Below are 22,383 nucleotides of genomic sequence, written 5' to 3' on the forward strand. Positions count from 1 at the left end.
TACCTAGCCAGGGTGATCAAAGTGGAAAATGGTTAAAACCATTAGTCTAGCCTCATTAAGAGAAGAGATATGGAAGGATATCTATCAGGGAAGGATGGATCCAATATGAATTTTATGAGGATGGGGGAAACACGAGCACATTTGTTGGAAGTAGGAAGCAAACCATTAGAGTTTGAAGATAATTGTGAAAATAGGGAATGATAAATGTCTGAGACGAGATTCTAATATCCAAATGATATTTTGTACATGATATGAGAGGACTTCCTGGCCCAACTTATTTAAAATAATATTTTATTTTTTACAAATATATGCAAAGATAATTTTTTCAACATTCACCTTTGCATTCCAGATTTTTCTCCCTCTCCTTCCCCCCTTCCCCAAGACAGTGTGCAATCTGATATAGGTTAAACATGTGCAATTCTTCTAAACACATTTCCATATTTGTCAAGCTATATAAGAAAAATCAGATCAAAAGGGGAAAAAAATGCAGGAGAGAAAACAACAAAAAGGTTGAAAATACTATGTTTTGATCCACATTCAGTCTCCATAATTCTCTCTCTGGATGCAGAAGGCATTTCCTATCACAAGTTTTTTGGAATTGCCTTGAATCAATCCTTTCTTGAAAAGAGCCAAGTCTATCACATAATGATCTCCTGGTTCTGCTCACTTCACTCAGCATCAGTTCCTGTAAGTTTTTTCAAGTTTCCCTGAAATCAGCCTGCTCCTCATTTTTTTCAGAACAGTAATATTCCCATTACATTCATATAGCATGACTTATTCAGCCATTCCCCAACTGGTGGGCATCCATAAAGTAGGTAACTTTTAAGGGCCTTTGCATCCATAAAGTAACTTTTAAGGGAATGGTTACAGTGTCAGAGTAGAGAAGGAGCCATATAGGAGAGGAGATTATGAAGATAAAATTGAGAGTACTTGATCTCTGATCACTGGATATGAATAAGGATTTGGGGATGACATCTAGATTGTGAACATAGGTGATGGGGGAGGATGATGGTGCTCTCAAACAAAAATAGGAAAGTTACTAAGAGGGGAAAGGTTGGGCAAGAAAGATGAGTTGTCTTGGATATGGTGAATTTAAGATATTTAATTCATATCCAGTTTGAGATATTCAATAGGCAAATGGAGATGTGAGTCTGGACATTAGGAGAGAAGGTAGGATTGGATAAATAGATAAGAGAATCATCAGCACAGAGAACATAATTGAATCTATTGGAATGGATGAGATCACCAAGCAAAATAGTACATAGGTGAGGCCCAGGACAAGCCCTGAAGGACAACCCACAGTTTGGGAAGATGACCTAGATGAAGTTTCAGCTAAGGCACCAAGAAGGAATGGACAGACAGGAGGAGAACCAGAATCATTAAAAACAACAGCAAAAAACCTTAGAGAACTGAGAGTATCAAGGAGAAAAGAGGGTGATTGACAGTATCAAAGTCTGCAGAAATATGGAGGACTAAGAAGAAAAGGCCATTAGGATTTGTGATTTCAGAGATTATTTTAAGCGTGTGTAGGTGGTACAGTGAGTAGAGCACCGGTCCTGGAATCAGAAGGATCTGTATTCAAATCCAGCCGCAAAAACTTACTAGCTGTGTGACCCTGCTCAAGTCACTTAACCCTGATGGACTTTTAAAAAAAGATAGATCACTGTTGACTCTGGAGAGAGCAGTTTCAGTTGAATTATGAAGTCAAACTGTAGAGAGGTAAGAAGAGAGGAAATACCTATTGTAGATGACTTTTTTTTTCTATATATTGTAGATATAGTCTAGCCTCATTAAGAGAAGAGATATGAAGGATATCTATCAGGGAAAGATGGATCCAATATGAATTTTATGAGGATGGGGGAAACACGGGCACATTTGTTGGAAGTAGGAAGCAAACCATTAGAGTTTGAAGATAATTGTGAAAATAGGGAATGATAAATGTCTGAGATGAGATTCTAAGCCAGGTATTCTGTGGATTCTAGTCTACAGTGCTCTACCCATTACACCATATTGCTCACAGTTCATACCTTGAGTGTTAAAGGATGAAGAATTGATGTGATCCTGATCATCCTATTCCAGGAGAATTGGGAACAGGCTCTTGGAACATCCTCAGATCTGGTTGTTTCCTGTCCCAGAGCAACCTTTCAACAACCTAAAGGCAGCAGGTTGTTGCCTAAGACAGACTTAGGGTAGGATCACTTGCTGCCTGGGCAAGCCACTGCTGGGGTGGATGAAGCAGCTCATTCACCATGTCAGGCTCCTCCTCAGCTTAGTTACTGGCAATTCTGCCACAGGTTCCCATCACTGTACCTCTGGGGGTGACTTTTATGACCTTTTGAAGATCACCTGTCACTATGAAGTTAGCTGACAAAACATTCACAGAATACCTGAAGGGGAGGGGGGACTCTTCCACTATGTGCTGTCATATGGTCCCAGATACAGGTACCCCAATCCTCCACATGCATGGCTTCCAGGAATAATATTGGTTACACATTTTCTTTTTTTTTTAAATAGTATTTTATTTTTCTAAATACATTCACAGATAATTTTCAACATTCACCTCTGCAAAACCTTGTATTCCAAATTTTTCTCCCTGTCCTATCCTCCCTCCTTCTCCAAGACAACAAGCAATCCAATAGAAGCGAAACATGGATTGCACATTTTCTAAAGACTGGACTGCTATGCCCAGTCCCTTATTTTTATACAAATACAGAAATGCCCCAGTGAGTGTAGTAAATTCCAGGATAAATATGGGTTGTTTTTTGTTTGTTTTTGTTTTTGTTTTTTTTGGCTGAGGCAATTGGGGCACAAATACTGTTTATGGGACAGCTTTTATTTAATTCCACTGAAAATAAATAAAATGGCTTTGCTTTCCAACCAGGATACTATACAACTACTGTGTCCAAATTATTATTCTTTCACCACCAAAAAATGCTTTCTTTCGGTCTGTGTCTCTTCCTCCTATCCCCCAAAGTCTCTCACTGTCTTTCTTCTCCCTCTTTGTGTCTCTGTTTCTCTTTCTCTTTCTTTCTGTTTTTCCTCCTCTTCTCCCTGATCCCACTACATCTCTTTCTTTCTGTCTCTCTCCTCCCTTCTTTGTCTCTGTCTCTCTCCTCTTCTCCTTCTTTGTCTCTCTCACTGTCTCTCTGCCACCTCCAAAACTCCACTTGAAGGTCTGATTCCTGACTTCCCAAACTTGGGATCTCAGGTTACCTAAGAGCTAATTCCCAGAAAAGCTCTCTTCCACAGATAGAAAGCTACAAAGATGCTCCTTATCTATCACTTGGCCACTAAACCAAATTACTTCTGCACTAACCTTTCCTGCTTCAATCCCTGCCTTCCTCCCTATTCCCCATTCTCACCACTATCAAATATTTTCTTTTCTCTGTTCCTTGTTCAAGACTCTCCCTCTCCTGATTTAGGACATGCTTGGAAAGTTCTCCCTCCTTATCTCTGCCTTCTGGTTTCCCTGGCTCTCTCTTGGAAGTCTCAGCTAAAATTTCAAACTTTATAGAAAGCCTTTCCTGGTCCCCCTTAATGCTAGTGCCTTGCTTCTGTGAGGATCCCTAATTCTGTAAATATGTGTGGTTTGCATACCACCTTCCTTGTTGGATTGTGAGTTCCTTTGGGGGCTGAGACTGTTTTTGTCTTTCTTTATATCCCCACAGTTTAGTATAATTCTTAGCACGTTGTAGGAACTTAGTAAATGACTACTGATAAAAAAAGAAAAAAAGCACAAGGCAAAAGGCAAAAATAGGGAATCCTAGTAAGTGAAAAACTGGTTTTGCATTTTAGGTGTTACAGAGTAAGGGGTGCTGGGGCAGGTATAAAATAAGACAGTTTTCAGAAAAGAAGGAATTTTAAGTAGGAAGATAAAGTAAAACCAGACTGCAACAAATAAGACTAGGCTTCCCAAATCAGAGAAGATTTTTGGATTACCCTAGTAATTCAAAGAACTTTCTACTTTTAGGTACTAGTGTGGGGAGGATAGGGAGGGAAAAGGAGGTATGGTCAGGCAAGCATGGGACTGTGGGTGCTGCTCCTTAGTTAATCTGTATAATAATAATGACATTAATAATGATTTGGATTTATAAAGCATTTATTATTTGTAAACTAGGTAATTCAAGAATTATTCTTTCATTTTACAGATGAAGAAACAGAAGTTTGGGTTCAATTGACTTGCCCAAGATCACATGGCAAGTATATGTGTTGGGATTTGAGTCCAAATTGCTTGATTTCAAATCCAAGGGTGTTAGGGATAGGGGTGAAGATGGAGAAAGAAGGGGGATGGGGTTTATTCCATAAATTTTTAAACACAGTGCTTTAAGCTTCTTAATTTAAAAAGGACTTAGTAAACAGTTTTTCCTATCTTCCTTCCCCACACCTTTACTCAAGAGGAAAAATTGAATAAATTTAAACTCATTGGTCAACAGAGCAAAAATCTTAAGGAAATCAGCTGATGCCTAGATTCCTGGCTTTGGGCCATAGGGGAGGGTTCAGGCTGAGACAATGCTTCTTTTGGTAGAAGTGATGAAGCTGGAAGTTAGTTGCTCAGCCAGCTGCTCTATTAATGAAAATGGAGGAAGGAAGCTGAGAGGAAGAAAGAGAATTCACACAATTGTCATTAAGCGCTTAACCATATTAACATGCTCTGTTTGGCGCCACATGAACTTTACTCCTCAATCTTGGGACTCACTTGTTCTTGGTCTTTCTCTGTGAAATTCCATGCCTTGGGGTAAAGGGGCCACCGCCTAGCTCTAGATAGCTGTTCTTTATAGAACTCTGGGTTCCAGTTCTGTGCTCTGTTAAAAATTACACATTTACTTGTAGTGGATCAAGAGGAAATATTTCTCTAGAAGCTGGTCTAAGAACCCTGTATAAAAAGATATTTTTTCTAAGAGCAGTGAGCTTAGATACCCAGTCTCCACAAGTCACTTCATTTTTCTGAACCTCAGTTTCCTTATATCTACGATAGGGATAATATGAACTGGAGAAGAAAATGACAAACCAATTTAATATCTTTGCCAAGAAAATCCTAAATGGGGTCAGAACAATAGCTTTCTATAAAAGTAGGTATATATGAGTGTATATATACATATGGATATACCTGCATTTTGTCTCCCCAGTTGGACTGTAAGTTCCCTGAAGGACCGTCTTTTGTCTTTTTTTTTTTTTTGTGCTTAGCACAGTGCTTTGGCAAAAATACTATAGTGGTTTCTTATTATTTTCTTTAACTCATTTTACAGATGAGGAAACAGAGGCAAACAGGATTGTGTGACTTGCCCAGGGTCACAGTTTTAGTAGTTTTTGAGACCAGATCTGAGTTTAGGAAGATAAGTTTTCCTGTTTTCCTGGTCTAGCATTCTTTGTCCACTGTACCACCTATCTGCCCTAAACAAGCTTATATACAAGGTTAAATAGAAAATAATTTAAAAAGGGAAAGCTAGTTGGTGTAGTAGATAGAGCCACTAGCCCTGAAGTCAGTTCAAATCTGATCTCAGACACTTAGCACTTGCTAGCTGTGTGACAATGAATAAGCCACTATACCCCAATTGTCTCAGCAAAAAAGAGAAAAAAAAGGAAAGCGCTGGAATTAGGAGGAAAGGCTTCTATAGAAGATGGGCTATTAGTTGGGACTTAAATAAAGCTCTGCCTAGGGTAAAAATTCCAGAAAATGAAGAATTAAATTAAAATATAATTGGGAAAATGTTTAATAAAATATATAAAAATACAATAAAACATGTTAACTTGTGGTTTTCTAAATTAATATGTGACCCTCTATTTCTTTTTGAGTTTGACCCTCACTGGCCCTAGGATATTCAGAGGTTAAATCACCTGGTCAAAGTGATTCAGTCAAGATGCATTAAAGGCAGAACTAAAATGCTAGTCTTCTTGGTTCCAAGACCAACTTGCTAGGCATAATGCCAAGCTGCCTCTCCCACATGTAAAAAAAGGGATATCAGCTAACTAGTAATCTCCAGCCACTTTTTAATGCTAGGTGGGTTTTAAATGAAAACATGTAAATGTAAAGGAATATTGTTGTGCCATAAGCAATGATGTTAAAGGGATAGGTTCAGAGAAATCTAAGAACACTTATATGAACTGATGCAGATAAAGTAAGTGAAACCAGGAGAACAATTTATACAGTCACTAAGTTATCATTGTAAAGAAAAACTTTTTTTTTTTTTGCTAGATACAAAAGATATTAGTGTTTTTCATTTCTCCTCTTTTCTTTCTCATCACTTTGAATTTCTCCTCCTTGCAAGGAGGAAATTCTTTGCAACATTCTCTGTACCAGCCTTCCTCAACCAGGAGGAAAGGTCATGCTGCTGAAGAATGTGACTTGTTTTGGAAACTCTTCAGGTATCTGGCACACAACTTGCAAAGATGATTGGGGGAGGGGGGAATCCTCTGTAGGGAGCCAGGTGATGGCTGATAATTAGAGATAACTGATGAGGTAGACTGATTCTAGCTTGTGGCCTATCCATGGTCAAGAAAAATAACCTTTGAAAGTCTTAAGAACTCTGATCAGAGGGGTTGTTCATTCAGTCGTGTCCAATTGTATGTGGTTTTCTTGGCAAAGACACTGGAGTGATTTGTCATTTCCTTTTCCAGCGGATTAAAGCAGAGATTAAGTGATATGCCCAGTCTCACACAGCTAGTGAGTGTCTAGGGCAGAATTTGATCTCTGCATTGCCCAACCATAATTCAAGAGGACTGAGATGAAGCAGGTTTACCTAATTCCTGACTCCAGGTGCATGACACACTTTTGGGGGAACTTTTTTTTTCTTAATAAACTTATTACAAAAGTTGTATTTTTTTATTTCCTTTTTTTTTCCTTTTAAATTGAGGGAAGAAGATGAAACAAAGAGAAAACATAATTATTGAAAAAAATTTTAAACTTTAAGGGTTTTTTTTTAAGCCTTTTCAAGTAGTGATTTTTTTTCTCCTACACACACCCTTATCCTCCTAATGAACACAGTAGGCTAGAAATCTAAAAAATGCTCTGAATAACTGGCTGAGTCAAACAAGTAGGAAAATAATTGTTACCCAAAATACCATCCAATCACATCCAAGATTAAGAGAGAACAACATAATGGAAAAGGACTGGATTCAGACCTCAGAACCTAAATTAAAATCCTGGCTTTTCAATTTGGAATTATGCCCAAAGGAATGTTTGTGGCAGCCCTGTTTGTAGTGGCTATAAGCTGGAAAATGAATGGATGGATGCCCATCAATTGGAGAATGGTTGAGTAAATTGTGGTATATGAACGTTATCGAATATTATTGTTCTGTAAGAAATGACCAGCAGGATGAATACAGAGAGGCTTGGAGAGACTTATGTGAACTGATGCTAAGTGAAATGAGCAGAACCAGGAGATCATTATATACCTCAACAATGATACTGTTTGAGGATGTATTCTGATGGAAGTGGATCTCTTCGATAAAGAGAGCTAATTCAGTTTCAATTGATCAAGGATGGACAGAAGCAGCTACACCCAAAGAAAGAACACTGGGAAATGAATATAAACTGCTTGCATTTTTGTTTTTCTTCCTGGATTATTTATACCTTCTGAATCCAATTCTCCCTGTGCAACAAGAGAACTGTTGGGTTCTGCACACATATATTGTATCTAGGATATACTGTAACCTATTTAACATGCATAGGACTGCTTGCCATCTAGGGGAGGGGGTGGAGGGAGGGAGGAGAAAAATCAGAACAGAAGTGAGTGCAAGGGATAATGTTGTAAAAAAGTTATTTAAAAAAAAAAAAGGAATTATGCCCAAAGGGCTATACAACTGCATACTCTTTGACATAGCAATAAAACTTTTTTTATTAGGTCTATTCCAAAGAGAATATTAGGTCTATATTCCAAAGAGAAAAAACAGTGTACAAAAATATTTCTAGCAGCTCTTTTTTTTTTTTTTTTTGGTGACAAAGAACTGGAAATTAAGGGAATGTCCATTAGTTGGGGAATGGTTAAACAAACTGTGGCATATGATTGTGAATGGAACACTATTGTGCTATAAAAAATGACAAAGACGATGCTCTCCGAAAAACCTGGAAAGGCTTACATAAACTGACGCAAAGTGAAGTGAGCAGAACCAGGAGTAACAGCAATTTTTTATGATAAAACAATTGTGAATGACATACAGCTAATGTCAGAAATATAATGATCCAAGACAATTCTGAAAGACTCATGATGAAAGACGCAGTTCATATCCAGAGAAAAGAACTGTTAAAACCTAAAGGGAGACTGAACATACTTTTTTTTTTTTTTGAGGGGGGAGTTTCTATATTTTCTTTCATAGAATGACATGCATGGAAATGTATTTTGCCTGTATAACCCATATTAAAATTGCTTGATTTCAAGAAATCAAACAGAGAGGGAGAGGGAGAGAATCTGGAACTCAAAATTTGAAAAAGAGAATATTAAAATTGTTTTTACATATAATTGGGGAGAAATAAAGGATATAGGAGAAAATAAAGAATTAAATTTTAATAAAAGAAAAAGAATTCTGGCTCTTGTCATTTGATCCCCTCTCTAGGCTAAATGTAAAATGAGATGGCTTAGTAGATAGAAAGCTACATTTATGGTCAATAAGAAGAGTTCAAATATTGCCTTAGACATTTATTAGTTGTTTGACCTTTCAGATTGTTTACCTCATCTGTAAAATGGGGATAGCACCTAACTGGCAACAATCAAATAAGATAAAATATATGTTTTGAAAACTTTTAACAGAGCATAAGTACTATATTATTATATTTTACTATCTGGGAGATGAATCCATCCTACTTCCTGCCACAAAAACACCTATGATGGATTGTTCTCTGAATTCAGATGGCCATCCCTTATCCTGATATAAATCTGCTCCAGGTCCAGGGATTATTAACTCGGTGCAATAAAGAAGTTAAAATCCAGAGAGTTCTCCCAAACAATCAGAGACAAGTCGTTAAAAATAGCCAGGAAGGTTAATTTTTATTCTGAAAGAATTTTCTGGAAGTAAACATTTCATATTTAGCAGTAAGTCACAGAAAAATGAAATCCTTTGAGACACTAGAGGTAGAAACACCTCCAGGCTAGGGAAAAATACACTTTCTTGGTTTGGCTCCATTGATAATGAAAAATAATCAGGGCATTAAATGCAGAGGGTTTTTTTTTGGTTTTCCAATGATTCTGGCAATTCTAGAAGAAAAGTTTCTAGGGTTTTTCAGCAGTTGTCAAAGCTTTTACCCAGCAATACTTCAGTTAAGTAACATGTTATTTAATAGATGTTCCTCTGTACTAGGTCCACTTCCATGCAGGGAAAAAAGCAGAGATGGTAGAATGCAAATGAGTATGGTCTCTGCTATCGTGGAGGATGATAGACCATTATTAACACTGCAGCGTGATTTAGGATGGATTTTAATGAGTGCTGGAAGAAAAGGAACATGGGGGGACTTCTCTGATCAGTGCCCTGAGTTTCATCAGACACTTTGCAAGACTGGGAGAACAATGTAACACCAGCACTACCTAGGTTGCACAATTCTGGGTACTCAGGAGGGGTCCAGGCTCTCAGATTTGAGTCCCTGTAGAGAAGAGAAAGGCAAGAGTCTTGGAGCTCTCCCAGTGCAGAGGGCAGAGCCCATATGGCTGGGGCTGCTCACTTCCTGACAGGGTTTCCAGAGGTAGAGGAAGACTTGTTGGAAGAGGAACCTGAAGATCCTTTCTGGGAGCCCGGAGGCTGCGGTGTCCCTCCTCTCTTGGTGGGGGCCAAGGTTTTGGTCTTATTCTTGAACACTTTGCTGGGATCTAGCTTGTTTATAAAGTAGTCAGTCTCTTCTGTGAGCACTTGGGTATTGTAGGTGATGGGTTTATACATGTTGAACCATTGCTGCATGGAAGGAGGACAGAGAGAGACACACATCGATCAGAGTTTGAGAAACTGCCCTCTGCCGGCTCAGCAAGGGAGAAGGAGGGGCTGGGGGCACAGAGGCGGAGAAGGGAGGATGAAAACCAGCGGCGCAGGACCCAATCCTCTCTGTGCGAAGGCACGAGGACAAGCCCCATCTGTCCTCAGCATTGCCCAGCACCTTGGCCGTGCCCTAGGGCACTGGTGGAGACAAACAGGAGCTCTGCTCCTCGACCCCGGCCCAGCTCTCTGTCCTGAGATCTCTATCTCAGCACTCACTCCTTTTCCATTCACAAGGACTCTATGCAGAAAGCTGCTCCCTCTGGACTCTGGGGAATTGGGGGCCTAACTGTCTGCCTCCTCTAGGAGAGCACTTGTGACTCTTTAAAAAGCTTTCATTTCTCTTGCCCATTATCCACCAGGTAAGTCACACTATACAACTCTTAAAAGTCAATGGGGCATATCAAGCTTATAATTGGAAGCTACTTCTCCTGTAAATTCTCACAGCAGATTGCTTGACTGAATGGCTACTCACTGGAATAACTGGGATCCTCACAAGATATGAACATAGGGATAGGAATGGCAGGAATTATCAATGGAGAGATGAGGAAAGTGAAACCTAGAGAGGTCAAGTGAATTGCTTAAAGTTATTTCAGCAAGTACAGGGCAAAGCCAGAAACAATTTCTCTAAGCCCAGCACATTTCTCAGACCAGTAGAAATGGCATAAGATAAGAACCAGAAAGGCCCGAGGCACTTTAAATCCTCTTCTCCTACCTTGGCCTGTGGGCTGATACCATAGCTGGTGAAGGTGTATTGCCACTGGGGAAGGCCCAAGTGAGTGATCAGCAGGCGGTAGTAGGCAGTGAAGCTGTCTGTCAGAAAGTGCCAATATAAAGCTCTGTCCAGGAACCAGATCTTGCTCTCTTTGGCCACTGATAAAATAGGAAAAGGAAAAAAAAAGAGCTTCTGAAGAATACCCATTTTATACACTGATACATATATATCCATATATATCTATCTATTTATCTATCTATCTATTTATCTATCTATCTGGGGAGTACACACACACACACACACACGTACATATAAAAGATTTAAACTAAACATAAAAGAAATACACTTTGTCTTCTAAGAATAATCCTGCAGGAGTTCTTAACTTGAGGTGTGTGAACTTGTTTTTTAAAATATTTCAATCACTATATTTTAATATAGTGAACTGCAAGCTGCTGTTCTTCCACAGGGAGCCCAGACAATATATCTAACTTGTTCAAGTCAATGCCTTTGGGATTCCTACGGTGCCTGGAACATAATAGGCATCTAATAAATGTTTATTGATTGGTTACTGTATGAAATCAAATATTTTTAGAGTCATGTTAATATGATTTTAGATGAAATCATAAACTGGTCTAAAGCCTATTCTTAAGGAAAGCCTACCAAGGGACTTACAAATTCAGAGAAGGAAACAAAAAATACTAATGAAAGAGAGGTGGTGGAAAAGTAATATTTGTTGGGGGCCCCAGAATCTTAGTTAAGACCTCTACTGTATCTTTCTCCCTTATATTTTACCTGGTGAAGTCTTTTTGTAGACAAGGCATACTTTGCCATTCCCACTGCAGGAATCCAGCTCAAATATTATACTACGAGAGTCAAAGTGGGGCTTCTCTGGCTGATCTTCATCACCTGCAAATCCAGAAATTAACAATAACGTTGAAACATTAGCCAACACACAATTAAACTTAAAGAGACAGGGTCTGGATACTAACACATAATTTTAATGGGATGATGCCAGGAGGAATGGAGTAGAAAGTAGCATGCTTCCTAAGCAGCTTAGAAATATTTTGCCTCATCCTTCCTGTCCCCTTTGCAGGATCTGTCACATTTTGATGTCTGCTCTTGGATACTCCTTCCTCTCTGGGTTTTCCTTCTAGCTATCTGACTGCTCCTTCTCAGTCCTCTGTGCTAGACCATCATTCATAGTCATGCTCTATAATGGGGAGCATGACCCTAAAATCTGTCCCAGGTGCTTGCTTTCTTTATGTACATTCCTTAATTTGGTGACTTCATCAGTTCGCGTGGTTTTAATGACCATATTTATAAATTTCAAATTCTTTATATTCAGCCTTTGTCTCTCCTGAGGTCGAGACTTACATCACTAAATACTTCTTAAACATTCAGAACTTGATGTCCTAGAGATATCTCAAATTCAATTGGTTCAAAAAAGAACTCAATATTCCTCATTCAAAAAACCCCCAGCAAAATCCAAAATTATCCCTCTAAAATAAATAAATCCACACATATTGAGTAAGCATTCTAAAAAAAATTTTACTGAAAGGAATTAAAAAAAATTTTGAGATACAATTAGGACTACTACGTGGCATAATGGATAGAGCACAAGAGTCAGGAGTACTTGCATTCAAATCTGGCTTCAGATATTTACTAGTTGTGTGATCCTGGGCAAATCACTTAACCCCAATTACCTCCTAAAAAAAAAAGTTTGGAGTTTATTGGTAAAGTGCTATGGGAATTTGGAGAAGGGTTTTGTGGAAGAGGTGAAACAAATTCGGTTTGGAAGGAATGTAAAGAAAGTGGTAATGTTCTAAGATGGAAGAGAGAAGGGAATGGGTCATGAGAGTGGTAAATTGGCTGAAATGGCTTTGCTGGAGTGGGAGGTGTGCACTGTCTAGGCTGAAGAGAGGAAAATTATGGAGGACCTGAAAGTCACCTTGAGGTGTTTGGGTTTTATCCTGAAAGCATGTAGAGGCCACCTGAGGCTCCAGAGTAGGAGTTACTTGATATCTGGGTATGTCTTACGAAACTTGGCCTGAGGGTGGTGTGTAAAAGGGAAGACCAGTTGAAGGGAGCCAGTTGGATGTTGGAAGTGAGAGTGAAATGGAAAAAGTAAAAGTAAGGACATCTTTCCAAAGTAGAAATGACAAGGCTTAGAAGAAAAGAAAGGTGAAAGAGATCTCCAAGGTTCTACAGATGAATTAAAAGTGAAATGCTGCAAGAACACCCTGTGTTTTCAGTACTGTTTACAGGAAGGAACCATTCTATGTTCAGACAACAATCCCCTGCGGGCACTTACAATACCTTCATCCTCCTCATCATCTAGATCCTCTAGAGTTGGTGAATTGGGAAGTGTGTATACAGCCGACTGAGTGAGTTGAGTCAAATTTGCGATGCTGTTAATCACCAGGCAGCCCAAAGGCACAGGCTGATCTGTAAGAACATTGAGAGAAGGGGCAAGGTGTTAGCAATCATCCTCAAAGGAGAAGGATGGGTGCACTTTAGTGGGAAAAGTCACTCGCCTTCTGAGGACTGTCCTAGCAACTTCCTTTGAGCACCAGGATGCCACTGACAAAAGGCAACTGGAGCTATCATTATTACCATTACTAATTTGCTTTAAAGTTCATCTGAACCTCAAAACAACTCTATGAGTCCTTATTCACCAATGAAGATGTAAGCATTCACAGTCATAGGTGAAACTTGAACTCACGTTTTTCCTGACTCCAATTACCACTCTCTTCCCATTACACCATAAAGTCCTAAGGAACTGTCTCTCAGTGGCTGTCCCCAGGTACGCATCTTGCTACATTCCTCCAGCTGCCTTTTGTGTGATCTGGATAAAGAATGTCACAGTCAAAATGAATGATGGGTTAAGAGGCAATGGATAAACAAGAGATGCCTCTGGTACTGACAGCAAAAACTGGAGGGCTCTGGATCCCAAATTGAACGGCAGATCAAAAGGAAAACAAAGCCAAGGACTATTAATGAAAAAAAGTTGTTTCTCCTAGGAGCTGAGAACCAAGTTATATCTACTTTGGAGACTAAGGGTACCTTGTTCAGAAATATCCCTGAGGCTGGGCAGAGATCAGATGATATGCTGTTTTCTCAGGGGACAGAAAAGGTCAGAGATAGGTCAGCTTGGATAGTATAGAAGCAAGGAAGGGGAACAGACATAATAGAGACTTTTCAGGGATCTGGGAAGACAGAATGACATGGTTCAGAAAGGATTAGATTCTGGTAACTTAATTAAAATATTTAGAAAAAAATTCTCACTAAGATTTGCAACCTAAGCAGGATAAAAATTGAACTCCTTGTACATAGGAGCACTTTATGTGAAAAAGAATGGGCTTTGATGTCAGTTTAGTGAGCCAAGAGTGTGACAAGGTTACCAAAAAAAGTAACATCATCTCAAGTTGCATTAACAGAAGTCAAATGCCCAGGACAAAGGAAGCACACCATTTGTACAGGCTCAAAAATTAAAATTTTAGTGTGAGTATATTCACTTCTGAAACTTGCAAACCCTACAAATCACAACTTGATCTATTATTTTGTTAATTTTTTAAAATTTGGAAAATGACAAAGAACATTTTAGTAATGCAGATTAATAACTTAAAAGTGTATTGTACATATGTCTCCTTCCTTACCTTCTCCAGCTGGAGACCTTGTTGTTAAACATTTATCAGCACACTCCTGAATCTACTTTATGCTGATCAGACTAGATCTTCAGTAGTAGGTAGCACATTTTCAAAAGGACCCTGATAAACCAAGGTGAATACAGAGATAAACTGGGATGATGGTGAAGAAATTGAAAACCAGTAAAAAGGATCAAGGATTTAGAGCTGAAGGGTCTAAATCTTGGGTTAATCAGTTACTATCTCTTTGACTTTGAACAAATCCCCACCCTGGGCCTCTGAGGTCATCTGTATTATTAGAAGTTTGGACAAAATGGCCCCAAAAAACTTTTCCAACCAGAGAACTCTATTATTCCTTGAGTTATTGTGTCACAGGTAGCTTATTTTTCACTGGCTTATATATGACTCTTCTGAGAGAATGGGATTATAGGTTTTCTCCCATAGTGAAGAGCTTCAAAGGAGGTGTGAATTCAGATATCTCATACTAAACCCTGAAATTTCCCAAACGTGTGAACTCCAATGACTAAAGGTGCAAACACAAGCATTGTATCAATTAGTTCTACTTAGTACCTTGTTTCAGGTTCTGGCCCAAAACATCAACTCTAATGAGTTAGCAGTTTGTAAAGATTCCAACAATTTTTGGTCCAAAACGATGATTTTGGCATTATTGAAAACTTTAAGTGTAAAAATTCCCTTCACTGAAGTATATCAGCAATTCATCTGTAATTTACACATCATCTGTTGCCAGGGACCCCTTAGAAGTGACTTTGTATATTCTAGGACCTAAATTTTCTTGACTCCCAAGACAGCCATCTACAAAAGAGGAAGCTGCCTTTTATCTGTAGCTTGAGAAAAATCATCATGACTGTAATAGAGTGACTTGTTTCACTCAAGTTCATTAGACTAAGAGTGTATTGCTATTGAGGACATATCATGAATTGTGAAACAAAACTCATGAAAATGTTGGTAGTGAAAAAAGGGAGTCTAATATGAGATCAATCATATACTGCGGAAGGCCGGCAACTTGGTTAAATCTTAAAAATGTGACTACATCTTTTTAATTGCATTCCCTGGAAATTTTCTTCCAAAAACTAACTCTAGGCAAACAGAATTTTTCAGAGAGGCAAATTTACTTGAAGGATTTAAAACTGTAACTAACATAATTTAAGGTTTGTGTATGGGAAACTGGTGCAGACAAAATTATGATTAATACACTTGTTGGATTTTCTGCAAGAGTCTCAGAGTTCAACTTTAATTCTGCCATCTCTATAACTATAGAAGGAGGAGGAAGACACTTGCATTAAATTTAGTTCACTAAAATCCTATTTCCATGTTTCCCTATTGTGTAGAGGTGACAGTGAACTCTCCAGAGCCACACTAGGCCATTTCTGTGAAGCTGAAAATATTCTAAGACAGGCTTAGTGATGGACTATTGGTGTGCAAAGACCAGTTTTGCTAAATTTGAAGAGGCCCATCAATTGAAGCTTGGCCACCAATATGTTCATTCTTTTGGTCATAACAATGCATGACATGGTCTACTGTATCATGGAAGGCTTATGATTGATCTGCATTAGTAAAGAGTATTCATGTGGGTGAAATTTCAGATCTTTTAAGAATTTACGTTACACTGGCTAAAGAATAAGGAAGTAGAGAAAGGCACTGAGGGCTACCCACTAGGCACTAGCTTTCTGAGTCAGGACCCTTTGAAAAGAAGATAGTTTGGCTTTGTTTCTTCTTATTCGGAGTAATAAAACTCAAACACTTACAAACACTATTTTTACCTGTAAAGAGTCAAGAAAACAAAATGATTTAGAAGCCTTAGGAAACCAAGAGGAAATCTGGAGGAAGCATAGTCCCATAATAACTGGCTATTCATGACAAATATGGAAATCCATTTAGAAGAACTACACATATTTAACTTATATCAGATTGCTTGCTGTCTTGGGGAGAGTGAAGGAAGGGAGAGAGGGAGAAAAATTTGGAACAAAAGGTTCTGAAAAGGTTAACGTGAAAACTATCTTTGCATGTATTTGGAAAAATAGAATACTATTAAAAATAACTGGATGTCACTGAAAATGAGTCTTAACAGCATCCTGAATAATTGTTTTATTTTTTATTTTTTGCAGGACTACAAGAGGATGTCATGCAGAGTCATCTTATGTTTCCAACTTGAAAACCCAAATGGATCTGAGATGTCATAATGAGGGAAGTTTCCTCCAACAATGCTGATCACAACACTTATGCCTGTTTGCCCAGTGATACTCTTGTTCACATCTTTTCAGAAGTTCATCATAGAGAATCGACTCCACAATGCAAGAGGTTTTCTTGACTTTATTTATGTCATTCCTCTGACACTATGATGGTAGTTGTGGTACACCATGAAAACATATAAGATGGCTCACCATCACTGAAGCACTCAGTTGGCTCCAGGCCATCCAAATTTGGGATTTGGCTAAGGGTAAATACTTAACAAATGAACACTTTTTCATTCATCCATTCATCTTTTACCATTTAAATATCTTTTCCTATCATACAATTCTTTAATGACTTCTTTTACTTTCAACCTCTTGAAAGTTCCTCATTGGTTATATGTAATAGACTGCTCATATTCATACTATGTTACTTTTTAATTTTTCAGAGCCTGTTATATTCCATATTTCACTGTTATATAGCAATACTAGTAAAATGTTAATATCAAAAAGATGGACCTACATTTTCATATAAAGCTTGAGTTCATCAAAGGAGCCTTAAAATTTACTGAAAATAATGTAGCCTAATCTTCTTTTCCTATTCAACTCTGGGCCTAACTTGTCCATCTCAGATATACATATCAATGGAAAAGTTCTGTAAGTTTTCCATTCATAAGCCTACAGTAATTTGGATAACGGATAATCTTCATCCACTGGTTTTTTGATAATGCCTAATTCCTTTGACTGATTAGAGACCTTTTCCAGAAGATTCTGCAATGTCTTTGGCTTTGATGTGATCACTACAAAGTCATCTCCAAGGAGCAGATGGAAGCAAGACCATCTGGAATACCACACTAACTACATGGGATCCTTTTTCAACTTGAATTATGCTGGATCTTTTCCAGATGTTCACAAGAGGCATATCTTAGGTTTACATACAGTTCTGCTTTTATGCCTTACTTGATGTTCATCATCTGATGTTCTAGCTTTCAATACCTCTTCAGTGAATTTGCTGTATAGATGAGGGATATCTTGTTAAAAGAGTCTAATAAATACTTATTGGCTGACTTTACCAAATCAAATATCTTTTCATACCCAAGAAACTAACAATACAGGGGGATTTTATATTCTTTAAATTTTTCAGTCAATTGTTCAGTATTACTTGAAAAAAGCCTCTTTTATTCCTTGCTAAAGCCTTTATTGAGAGTACTCTTGATTTGCCTATAGATGACTTTCATTAAGATTTTGCATAGAAGGGAAAGTAGGCATATTGGTAGGCAGAAATTGTATAGTTGTTTAGTATAGTTTTAGATTCCCTTCCCCTCCCCCCCAGTCTTTGGCATCTTCTCTTTCTTTAGATAACTCGCATATTTGATACTTTAAAGACTTCACAAAAATTTTGTCTTTTGCATAGATCTCTTCTAGATGCACTTGGTACAATCTTGCTGGTTTTTTTTTTTTTTTTTTTTATCTTTGTTCTTTTAAGGACCGTTTCTTCTGCTCCTATATCCATGTCCAAGACTGTGACATTACAGTCCAATTGTGCAAATTCCATTGTCCTTGATAGAGAAGTTTGTAATCATAATTTTTATAAATATTGCCCATTTTCTTTTGCTTATGTTCCCAAATGCTATTGGAATGACTGCTTAGTTGAACATCTTACCAAATTTTTTAAAACTGATTTTTGCCTTTCAATTATTTTTCTGTTTTACAAAATAATACTGCTAATAATTGTTCATCTTTTTGGGGGTAAGATTTTATAAACAAGTTTATATTTTAATTTGGTGTTGCCTTTGGTAGTTATCTTTCTATTTGGCAAGTAAGTTAGATATTTGTGCATTAAGCTACTTTCTGGGCTTTTTGTTCTTTATTGTGCCATTTTTATCATTATGATTATTTTTTCTTGCTTTTTTTCCCCATAAACATTTTTCTGATGTTAAGTCTGATAATCAGTCTGTGGTCTGATTTTACAGAGACAGCTGATTTAGAGATAATTGCCAGATTAGTAAAAAATGTTATCCTTTTATGATACAATCCATTTCGTTTTTGCAATGTTATTTGTTTCTCACCATGTCTAGTGCCGACCAATTTGTTTCTCAAAGAAAATGATCTTGAGACTCGATTTTGTGTGAGACCTTTGGCTTCTCTCAATCCTTCCTCCTGTACTCTGCTTCCCCATGTTTTTCTCCAAGCTAATCTTTTCCGCCTCTGTACTTAAGTCACCAAGTATCAAAATATATGTTGATTTAATTTGAAGGGTTTTATCAACTTTTTCAAATAATTTCTATCTCTTCATTACTAGCAAAAGATTTTAGTGTAGAAAATCCAATTATTTTAATGGTAGGTTTTTTCCCTGTAAATATTTATAATTAGTGTTATGATATGGGATAATCCAACATCCTGTAAAATTATATTTCTTGGGAAATTTAATTTTTCAAATCCTTTCTTTATCACTGTAAGAGTTATCCTTCCATTTGGATGCAATTTCCTTCTTTCTTCTGGTTTCATTTATAGTAGAAATGTTAAGATTATAGGATTTAGTTGCTTCAGCAATATGTCCCTTTAGCAATAATGTCACATTTGGAGTACTAATAGTCAAATTAAATAGTATCATTCTTAGTACCTTCTGCCTTCTTCCTCACCACTGACACAGTTACTATAGAAGCAAAAAGGGGCTCACAAAACTGGGTGCCATTTTATATTTTTCTTTGTTCATAGGCAGCCATGGACAAAAATTCATCATCAAATGGCCAGCCCACTGGTGATAATTCTCTTCAAACTTAGCTAGGTTCATCCTCTGAAAACAGATTTGGTTTGTTGCCAGGTCTGTACTCTATATGTGTCCAACATGGTAGAACCTATCCACAGCTTATAGGCCTTTAAAAAAATCCAGGGTCACCTTCAACTTTTAGTGAGGTAGTATAGTAAGACTTGGTGGGAAAATCTTGAAATTTTGAATTATTATTGAAAAAAAACCTTTGGATTTTTCTGGGGAGTTCTATCTTGTGACTTACTCCAAATAAGGTCAGAAACCACCAAAATCAATGCTGCGATTTTTGTGTAGGCAGAGGGAGGATCAAAGTAAATACTGATTAGTTTCAGGAAAAGTACATTTCTGCTATGAGACATTTTAGAGGGGGGCACAATATAGCCAAAGCAAGTGACAATAGACAAGAGGCCAACTTACCATCAAGTTTCACACTCCACACCATATGAAAACCATTTGTCATCAGGTAAAAGTTCTTCAAATCCTCTGGCATTACACAGTCATTTTTCTGTAATCACAAAACAGGAAAGCATGAGGATGGGGTAAGTAAAGGATAAGTCTGTGTCTCAAACCAGAAGATGAGTGAGCAACAGGGAATGTTGTTTACCACTTCCTATCTCCTAAACCCAGGCACCAATTGATCATTGCTCAAATTACTCCAAAGGGTATTTTCGAAGATAAACTCCCAACTATCATGGACTTGTTACTGGACAATCAAATTTATGACTTCATCTAGGCTTAGTTCTGGAAAACTCTTGGCTGAACACCCAAGGAGATTTAGAAGGCATTTTCTTCCCTAAAACATTTCTTCCTATTATGTCTTTCAAATTTTTATTGTGGAAAAATGTTTGTGGCAGCCCTTTTTGTAGTGGCTAGAAATTGGAAATTGAATGGATGCCCATCAATTGGAGAATAGCTGAATAAAATGTGGTATATGAATGTTACCACATTCATATGAATGTAACAATAACATTTTTTCTGTAAGACATGACCAGCAGGATGAATACAGAAAGGCTTAGAGAGACTTACATGAACTGATGCTGAGTGAAATGAGCAGAACCAGGAGATCATTATACACTTCAACAACACTATATGAGGATAAATTCTGATGGAAGTGGCTATCTTCAGCAACGAGAAGATTCAATTCAGTTCCAACTGATCAATGATGAACAGAACCAGCTACACCCAGAGAAGGAACACTGGGAAATAAATGTGGACCGCTTGCATTTTTGTTTTTCATCCAAACAGGATATTTTTACCTTTCTGAATCTGATTTTTCTTGTGTAACAAAAGAACTGTTCAAATATGAACACATATATTGTATTTAAAACATGTTTTAACAATTTTAACATGTATGAGACTGCCTGCCATCTAGGAGAGGGGATGGAGGGAAGGAAGGGAAAAGTTGGAACGAAAATTCCATTGCAAGGGACAATGTTGAAAAATTACCCATGTATATGTTCTGTCAATAAAAAGCTATAATAATAAAAAAAATTTTATTGTGGAGGAAGGTAGTCAGAGTAAAGTGCCACTTCCTAGCTTAATCTTGATAGAAGATATAATATGCTAAGTAAGCAGCATATCAGAAATTGGTATATCTTTCTCAATTTCCTAGGCCTTGTTTTTTTTAATCCTTCCAATTCCTCTATATCATTCCAAATATGCAATTTCTACTATATAATTTTCCCATCTCTGGTCAGGGGTAGCTTTTCATCAGCTGAACTCCTAATACTTTATACTTCTCTTAAGCATTTTTTGTATTCTAATTGTAATTCTAATCAGTAGTTAGTGTGTTTTTCTTGTTTCCAGTATTAGATTTCTCATTCCCAGTATTAGACTGTAAGTTCCTTGTGAACAGAGACTGCAATATAGTCATCTTACGTGTTCTCCATATTTCCTCCTTCCCCAATTAACCTTAGTACTTCACATAGTACCTCCTAACACTTGTGCATAGGAGGCTCTTAATAGGTATTTGAGGAATGGGTGGATGGATGAATGGATGTGAAATAGCTTATAAAGGAGAGAACAACAATGACATAGTTGAAAAATGACTTATTTTCTCTCTCCTCTCATAGAAAACTCCTTCTGATATATAAGCTCAGACCTTTAGCACCAGTAGAGGGAATTAATCAGCTCTTCTCATGGTTTCACTCATCTGGAGGGCATAGAGAAAAAAAACTCAAAAAAGAATTAAATGGAAAGGAAACTAAACAGGACATGATGAAAGAGGAATAGCTAAATGATAAGGAACAGGCTCTACATAAGGCCCAACATGTATAATAAAAACAGACAATGCCAATAATTTCAGTTCCATGTTTCTGAGTCATTCCAGGAAACCACACCACTAGAGAAATGATAAGATTTTTTTAAAAAAGAAATTTAGAATGCTAATAACCAAAGTGCTTAAACTATTTTAAACATATTAAGTCTGTACTCGAAGTGACTAGAAAGCACAAGGCAGGGAATTAACAGACATTTAACAAAGATAAAGAAATCCATAAATCCATAAAGGAAAGCAGATAAGAAACATGGGATGTATCTGAAGTTCAATCACATGTCTTAACTAATTCTTCCAATCCAACATTAAAGGATTTCAGTCGCTGGTATCAACAGAGGAAGTATTTCTTTATTGTCTTCCTTTTGAGGGCTATTACTGATGGGGAGGACACTAAGAAATAAAAGTACCAGAATGTAGGTGAGCTCAAGATTAAACACCTCTTGCTAAATCTTCTAGATATGAGATAATGGTTGCTCCTTAGGTGCAAGTTTGTCAAAGGTCTGTCAGTCAACACTGAACTTGGACGTTCCAATTCTGAAACTGAACTGAGACTGGCTTGACTCAGTTCTGGCCGATGGTAATAATTCAGGACCAAAGAAAGATAGTGAGAGACAGAAGCAGAATTAAGATATTTCTGGGATTGCACCGATCAAAGATCTTGTCTACTTGAAAACGGGCACAGGAGATGCTTGCTTGGAGAAAGGGCTCCTCTGCTTTGCTTTATTAGTGGCTACTAAAGAAAGAATCTTCATAGAACAATGGAGATTGTTCTACTTTATAAGTCAAGATAGGGAATGGCTCACATTCTATAATTCCTTAAAGTTATAAATAAAGTA

At 37.5% G+C, this 22,383-nt stretch overlaps 1 protein-coding gene across 5 annotated transcripts in view; it reads right to left on the reverse strand.

The window, feature by feature from the left end:
• LOC127561895 (tubulin polyglutamylase complex subunit 2-like) overlaps positions 1–22,383 on the reverse strand; it is an 877,998-nt gene that overhangs the window by 842,603 nt on the left and 13,012 nt on the right. For 3 of the 5 annotated variants that reach the window (XM_051997256.1, XM_051997234.1, XM_051997245.1), the window contains exons 3-5: positions 19,690–19,777; positions 12,986–13,114; positions 11,462–11,575 (exon numbers count right to left, since the gene is read on the reverse strand). In XM_051997256.1, coding sequence (XP_051853216.1) covers positions 11,462–11,575; positions 12,986–13,114; positions 19,690–19,777 — 331 coding nt within the window. Of the gene's footprint in view, positions 1–8,113; positions 9,877–10,669; positions 10,828–11,461; positions 11,576–12,985; positions 13,115–19,689; positions 19,778–22,383 lie in introns of those variants that run through there. The other 2 variants (XM_051997225.1, XM_051997216.1) reach the window with 1 other exon arrangement.

The sequence above is a fragment of the Antechinus flavipes genome, chromosome 1 (assembly GCF_016432865.1).
Source record: "Antechinus flavipes isolate AdamAnt ecotype Samford, QLD, Australia chromosome 1, AdamAnt_v2, whole genome shotgun sequence".
Classification (NCBI taxonomy): domain Eukaryota; kingdom Metazoa; phylum Chordata; class Mammalia; order Dasyuromorphia; family Dasyuridae; genus Antechinus; species Antechinus flavipes.